The 7642-nt window shown below is 40.9% G+C and overlaps 1 protein-coding gene across 2 annotated transcripts; it reads left to right on the forward strand.

The window, feature by feature from the left end:
• The first annotated feature begins 338 nt into the window (after nt 1–338).
• On the forward strand, nt 339–6722 carry gask1b (golgi associated kinase 1B). Of its 2 annotated transcripts, XR_007893389.1 has the most exons (5): nt 339–1713; nt 2844–3058; nt 3205–3431; nt 4594–4897; nt 6256–6722. XR_007893389.1 is itself a non-coding variant. In XM_051658707.1 (4 exons), exons 1-4 carry the CDS (start codon nt 870–872, stop codon nt 4799–4801), a joined length of 1494 nt encoding a protein of 497 aa, XP_051514667.1. In that variant the 5' UTR covers nt 339–869; the 3' UTR covers nt 4802–6722. The 2 variants fall into 2 exon arrangements, 1 of the variants encoding a protein (XP_051514667.1); XM_051658707.1 differs by having other exon boundaries at nt 4594–6722.
• Nucleotides 6723–7642: the final 920 nt, after the last annotated feature.

The following is a 7642-nucleotide window of genomic DNA, read 5'->3' on the forward strand; positions in this document are numbered from 1 at the left end:
TAAAAAAAAAAATGGATGAGGTTCGGGGGGTGGAAGAAGGTCCTAGCTCACTGAAGACCCGAGGTACGCATTAAAGGGTTAAAATGTAGCCTGTTGCTTCATAGATTTAAAACGGGTAAATTCAAGAGCAGAACTTGCATGCATGTCTCTCCCTAGTAGCGAGTGTGCTATTTCCATTATTTTTTGTGCTCTTCCTGACAGACCTCCTGGTTAATGAGACACTTTCCTGTTTTAGAGACTGTCCACAAAAGGTGGAACATGATGTTTTGAAACTAGTTGGGCCGAGGCCATGTAAAATAGCCTATTGTGAGCAGCCACGCTGTCACCACCAGCCCGAATTTTATGTTCAGATAGGCCTACATCAAACAGGATTGTTAAGTTTAGAACTCTAAATTATTCCCCATACACCTGCAGTGTAGACGGCTTTGGTTTCTAGTTTTGTCTCGCGTCGCTCGCTTACAGTGAAGATAAGCGACATTCTTATTAATTCGGGTTTGTTATCTCAGCTTATCCGACACTGGGACAGTTGTCTTCATTCATTCTGGAGCTGTTGCGTTGAGCGGAGCGTCTGGAGTTGCATACCACCTAATATGTAAACGAAACAAACACTGTCCCATGCGTGTACAAAAGGGAATCAACTTTTTGACCGTTGCGTTTTGATCGCGTCTCGTTGTTTTTTTTCAAGGTCTCGCGCAGGAGCGGCGCGTTTTTTAGACGCCGCTTCGGGTTAAAAAGAACGTCCACTTTTAAACGCGCTTCCCGAGACACCTGCGTTCTGTTTTGTGCGTTTCGCCGCGTCTAGCTTTCTTTTTAGCGCAATAACGCGTTCGGTTTGAACAGCCCCTAAATCATGCGGAAAACCCATACCAATGGATACGTATTCGACTCGTTCTGGAAATATAGGGGACACTCTGATTTATTGCTCCATAACGTTTTTGAAAGTATGTAACTGCTGTAGGAGATATTCCGCCTTTAGGAAATATTTGATTATAGCTCTTGTGTGTTTTGTGTATTTGTTTTTCACGGTTCATGTAAATCACGCGTCTACTCACCAAGACAAACGTCCCGACCTCTGGACTGGCAGTGTGTATACTCAGAGTAAAACTAATCAGGACCCTACTGATGGGGAGGCGAATGAATCTTTCATCCCAACTAGGTCTAATGTGGTGTACATAACGCTCAAGTCTAAGCGGCACAAGCCTGCCATCATCAGGGGCACAGTGCGACCCAAATTCCGGAGAAAGAAAGTTAAAGTGAGATACCAGGGCTCAAAGGATGGCAAACAGGACAAAGCGAACAAGTACGAGGGACACAAAAATACAAACGGCAATGAGAAATCATGGAAACGATTAGGATATTCTGAGCAATCGTTTAATAAAATGGACCGGTTTGTTGGCAGTGATTATTCAGCCATCAGGATATACAGTCAAAGAGCTCCTCCATGGTTCAGCAATGATGACATAGCGGCCATGCGCTTTCTTGCCGACAGTAAAATCACGCATATTGAAGAAGTGACACCTCGGGGGCTTTCTTCATTAATTTTATTTAAAAGTGTAACAAATCACACGGACGATGCTGATGGGTGTCGCAAATGTTGCGGTGTTGTCAAACGACCCTTGGACATGAGTGAGGTGTTCGCCTATCATCTAGACAGGGTCTTGGGACTGAACAGATCTTTGCCAACTGTCAGCAGAAGATTCCACTCTCTTGGAGGTACTGTTATTTTATTTGCACGTATTGCAATTATTTAATGTACATTAAAGGTGCACTCAGTTTTTTACTCCTTAAGCAATGAATCGTAATTTTGAAACATATGTATAATATCACGAGCACTCACATGAGATGTGGACTCTAATCATATCAGTAATCTTATAAAAACGTTTTTATTCTACATGGGGCAGGGGCGCCCTCATGGGCGCTGCCATTTTAGAATTGCATGACCAGCTGAATACTCTACTTGCTTAATCTCAGTAACTGTCTTTTTATTGGATGCTTCAAGCTTGGATTAAATTAATCATGGCTGATTGTGAATAGTAAATTTATACAAAGGCATCTGTAACAGAAAACTATTGATTTTGAATGATGCTAGATCCACACAACTGGGTGTCACTGAAAGTCCAAGATGACATGAACAAAAAGTTACTGAGTGCACCTTTTAGTTAATAAAGAATAAGCATTTGCAGACAAACATTGACTCCAAAAGAATATGGACATTTTAGGCACACTTAATATATATCATTGTCATTGATTTAGATAAATCAAAACAAAACCAAACCAAGTGGCATTTACTCTATTGTAAGAATGATGTTTTGCCTGAAAAGTGTGATTGTACTTTATCATAAAAAGCAGTTTGTTAGGTTTTAAATTATTAAACAGTAGATGTACTGTTCAAAATAAAGACAATTTGTTCTTTATGGTTGTCAGTATTCAGGAATTTTTGTCCCAAGAGCCAGATTAACTTCGGACCATGGATAATGTGATGACTAAGCTCACTTGTGGTTGCTCTACTAAGACACCGTGTTAAACTGAAGGGAACTGACTGCATGCATACATTAATTTAAATGACCAGCAGGCCAGTTTGTTTAAAGTAACTGCAAAAATAGCAAGTGGAGTTAGTTTTGAGAAAAGGTCTAGCGGCATCATATTTGCAAATGCCACTTACTTTGATAATTTGGTATATCTAGCAATGCAATTTATGCATTTAGTGTAGCCTAAGTAAACAAATACTTCCAGCGTTTCATTTTTGCAGTATTAATTTCCAGTGTAATCACACGCTGCTTGCTATGGAGAAAGCAAATATGGCTGATGTTGATGGTTATACCAAAATATCCATCTCCTTTCAGATGGTCATCCTTGTCCAGTAGTTTTGTGGGATCCTTCTATAAGCCCAGTTGTTGATGCAGATCACCCCTCTGAGAGACTGACCTGGGGCTCATACCAAGCCTCTCTCAAGTACAAGTGCTGGCATCGGGGCGTCACCCCTAAACCAGAATGGAGCTGCACCAGCATCCACCACTATGAATGGAGCAAGTTGGTAGTCTTTGATTTCCTGCTGCAGGTACTCTACCCCACATTCATTAGTTTTTCTTGTAAGCAACATTCTGCATATTCAGAGAAAGTAAATTATTATTATAGTTTGAATTTGGTAAACTAGGTATTTAAATCCATAGAGCAGAAGTTAGATGGCATTGTGTATCTTCACAGATTTATGAACGGCTAGATAGTAACTGCTGTGGGTTCAAGCCACGCCCAGAAGACACCTGTGTTGAGCTTGGTCACCATGGAGAATGTAGAGACAAGGACAACACAGAGCTCACCCATATAGTCCACCGCCGACACGACCCACACCACCTGGTTTTCTTTAACAACAAAGGCTACTTTGACCGGGATGAGGAAAATCTGGACTTCAAACTACTAGAGGGGATTAAAGAGTCAGTAAAACAAGAACAAACATATACTTTTTTCACAGAGAATGTTAAAGTTCAGATATGATCACTTGATCTTTCATGATATTTAGTTGCAGATCATTTGATTGAATTACAAACCTTACAAGTTTCTGGTAAGAAAAAGAGAAGATGATATCCACATTTTTTATTAACACCAACATTCAAATGCTGTTGGCAATAATGTGTTAATAAAAAAATATTTTGGGTATCTTCATCTCTTGTTCTTTCTTAACCTGGTTACTGTAATTCAATCTAACAAACTGCACCCAAGTATTAGTTCCTGTGAGGCCACAAGTTTAGATTTTCAGTTAGCCAACACCACTGAAGACATAGGCAAACACATACGCAAACATTCTGGCACATGCTATCTGAGCTAAGGGATTCTGCTGGCAATACTGCTAATGTGATACCTCTGGGAACTGGTTGCCATTTCAGTCTGTGGAAGTGCAAGCTCAGTTGTGCCATAACATAAATCAGAAGAGCTGGTGGTCCATTACTGTGTTTTGAGTGCTATAGCTTGCACATTCTATGCATTATGACTATGTGCTTTAAGGGGGTTGTGAAAACTATGTAAGCATTGGACTGAGTTTTAGAATTTATACACACACATAGATAGTGTTTTATGCTGTAAATGATGAAAAGGTGGTTATTTCCTCATATTCCTTAATAATCAGTATTAAAGCAGCGGTTCACCCAAAAATGGTAATTCTCTCATTTACTCAGCCTTATGTCATCTCAAACTCATATGACTTTATTTTTTTTCTGTGGAACACATACAATGATATTTTCAAAAAGAAAATTGTGTTTATCCATATGATGCACGTCAATGAGGGCCTTGCGCTTGATGCAAGGACTTGTAATCGAGCTTCTCTCATGATCGTGTCTAGGAGATCACTGAAGTCGTATGGATTACCTTTATGCTGTCTTTATGTCCTTTTTGGCATTTGTAAGTTTTGGACCCCATTGACTTATTATATGGATATAAATCATATCTTCATGTGAGTTTGAGACGGCATAAGGGTAAGTAAATGAAATTATCTTTCTTTTCTTTTTTTTAAATTAATCATTCATTTGATTGTATTATGATTGGAGAATATTTAAAAAATAAATGTTGCATAACAATATTCTTTACCCTTCCTCCTTTCAGGCTACCAGATCAGTCTGTATCTGTGTTGAGATCTCAGCGTCTCAGAGAAAAGCTCCTGCAATCGTTGTTCCTAGACCAGCAGTACTGGGAGAGTCAGGGTGGCCGTCAAGGCATTGAAAAACTCATTGATGTTATTGAGAGAAGAGCCAAAGTCTTGCTTACTTACATCAATGCCCATGGCATTAAAGTGGTACCTATGAGTTCTTGACAGATGGAGCTTCAGGTTTCAAGAATTCTGTCTACACTGTAAGGCGACCCATCATCCTCTTGGTTTCCAAAGAATGCTGAAGTTTTCATCTGTTTGGTATGCCATTTGTAAGACCTGCTGAATTGAAATTCTGTCAGTCTGCACTTCAGATATGAAGAGTACTTTGTGAATTTGTAAGCACAACGTTCATGTACAGTAGGGCAAGAAAATGCAATCAAGTTTGATAAAAAAAAAAAAAAAAAATTATTTTATTTTTTTGTATAATTACATTAAGCATAGTGCTGACCTTACATGGTTCTCCTAAATGCTCTTGTAACAGGGGGGTTAAAATGGGAAAAGAGGCGGCGGGAATCGGACGAACCATCAAAGTAATATTTAATGAAAACTTAAAAAGACACAAATATAAACACACGGCAGCTGCGTGTGGCTCTCTCTCTCTTGAACTGCCGCATCCGGCTCATCTTTATCCCTCTCCTCGGCTGATTAGCCCGATTGGGGCTGGGCGTGCGCACTCACGGCCTAGCCCCGCCCTCCTCCTCATCATCACACTCCTCCCTCCTTTGCCTCAGGCCGGGGAACCACGGCATGACGTACATCCCCCTTTCCGAGGAGCATTGTCTTTCCGGCCGCGACTGCCGGCAGGCTTTCTCCACCATCCTCGAGACCTGGGAGGGAGACAAGGGGAGGGAAAAGGGGAGAGGAAAAGAGCAAGGTTGAGCAACAGTGAGAGACAGAAGAGAGAGAGAAAAAATTGCTCGCCAGTTCCCAGACATGCCGTCTTATCCTCGACCACTCCTCCACCCTCTGGCGGATGACAGCCACTCCTCCCCAGGTGGACAGCAGCAAGTCCTCCGACTCCTGGCGGACAGAACGCCCCTCTGTGTTCTGGCGGCCGGTAGCGAGCCCCTCCGCCCCTGGTAGCGGCTCCACCGCTCCAGGTGGCCGGCAACGACTCCTCCGTCCCCCGGCAGACAGCCACGGCTGCTCCTTTGGGCAGACGGCAGTGGCGAGGACTCCATGACAGCCCATCCCTCCTCCCTCCTGGGTTTCAGCACCAATGTAGCAGGCGGGTTAAAATGGGGAAGGAGGAGGCGGGAACCGTATGAACCATCAAAGTAATATTTAATGAAAACTTAAACAAAAAGACACAAACATTAACACACACATGGCAGCTGCATGTGGCTCTCTCTCTCTCTAACTGCCGTATCCAGTTGATTAGCTGATTAGCCTGATTGGGGCCCGGCGTGCGCCCTCACGGCCCGGGCCCACCCTCCTCCTCATCACAGCTCTACACAGAGTCCCCCACAAACCAAGACAATATTCACAAGCACCCTCCCTTTCTCAAAAAATTGTTCAAGTGAATGCCAAGCTGTGCATTTTACATTGTAATCTTGATTTCTTAGTGTTTTTGAATCAAGTTATTTAAATATAACTTATTTTAAATAATTTTTCAGATCATGAGGACCCCTTTGAAGTTTGCTGAGGCCCCCTTGTGGGCCCAGGCCCCCTGGGTGAGAACCACTGCCACTGGTCTAGAGCACTACTAACATTCCACAAGTTAAAGGTGCTGTAAGTGATGTTTCCTATAGGCAAATTTTCAACAGACTTAGACAGCCTCCACTCTCCTAAATCCTGCCCTTTCAGCAAACCTGTTGTGAGCAACCTGAACGCTTATTTACTGACTGACAGGAAGAGAGCTCCTCAAAGACTTCTGACTGTCTAAACAATACAGTAGCAGTTAGATTCTGTTTTGCTGTCTACAGAGCAGTTGTCACTACAGTTCACAGAGATGGGTATTGTTTTTCAGGACACCTGAAGGAGACATGCCAGGACACCTATTTCAGAAATATGTGTCAGGTAGTAGGGACATTTTCAATGGTGTCCCATTAAAAAAAAAAAAAAAAAAAAAAGAAATTAAAAATACAATAATCACTTACAACTTCAACAGCTTTAATTCCAGTTTGTAATCAATGCATGTTCTCTCAGTATTTAGCCTCAATATTAAGTCACTCAGCAATTCTGCTTTTAAATATTATGTCTGCTATAATCAGTGTATCCATGAGTTTTGTCAGCTGCAATAGAGGTGTTTCGTGCTGACAGTTCCAGAGTATCACCAGTGTTAAATCACCCTGGTAATGTTGCACGTTTAAGATTTTACTATCAAGAATTTGGTAAATTAGAATTATTAATATAAATGGTAGTTTTCAGTGTGCTCTCAGAAGTGTTTATTTTTTTATATAATGTTATTTGCTTTTATAAAAACAGACTCGAATAAACACTGTTCCAAATCAGTCCATTGCAAAATGTAGTGGTATTGAAATTTGTTACAAATATGTGGAGATGAAGGATGAAAGGACAATATAGTAAATGCTTTGTAGATTAAGGTTTGTTTGTGCTATCTGCAGTATTTGGCATTAAATTACTTGGCTAGATTTGAGAAAGCATGTTAACACTTTAAATACCACCTGGTCTCATAGAATCACGTAACTATAGGTACATTTTTGCTAAATGATTTGTATGTGGCTTTTAGTACATTTTGCAGCACTTTCCTGTTGAAATTAACTCTAGAGGCACTAGAAAAACAACGACAACTACTTTTATTCCCTTTTACACAAATCACAAGTAAAATGACAGATTATCAGTTCATAAACGCTTACTTTTAACCCTGTTCCTCACACAATGCTATCTCATGACTTTTATTATAGTGCATAACATAAGGCAAAACCTGTTTACGTTTGCATTACATAACCAACTACATTCACAAGCATGTTAAAGTGTGATCAAATTGTGTGGTAGCTCAACTGATAGAGTGTTGCACTTGCAACACAAAGGACTGGGATA

Source organism: Myxocyprinus asiaticus, chromosome 27 (genome assembly GCF_019703515.2).
Source record: "Myxocyprinus asiaticus isolate MX2 ecotype Aquarium Trade chromosome 27, UBuf_Myxa_2, whole genome shotgun sequence".
NCBI classification, from domain to species: domain Eukaryota; kingdom Metazoa; phylum Chordata; class Actinopteri; order Cypriniformes; family Catostomidae; genus Myxocyprinus; species Myxocyprinus asiaticus.

Excerpts from the sequence above, each read along its gene's own strand:
- gask1b (XM_051658707.1), top strand. The coding sequence starts at position 870 with ATGGATACGTATTCGACTCGTTCTGGAAATATAGGGGACACTCTGATT. Across the intron at positions 1,714-2,843 it reads AAGATTCCACTCTCTTGGAG|ATGGTCATCCTTGTCCAGTA; the intron begins GTACTGTTATTT and ends ATCTCCTTTCAG. Across the intron at positions 3,432-4,593 it reads CTACTAGAGGGGATTAAAGA|GCTACCAGATCAGTCTGTAT; the intron begins GTCAGTAAAACA and ends TCCTCCTTTCAG.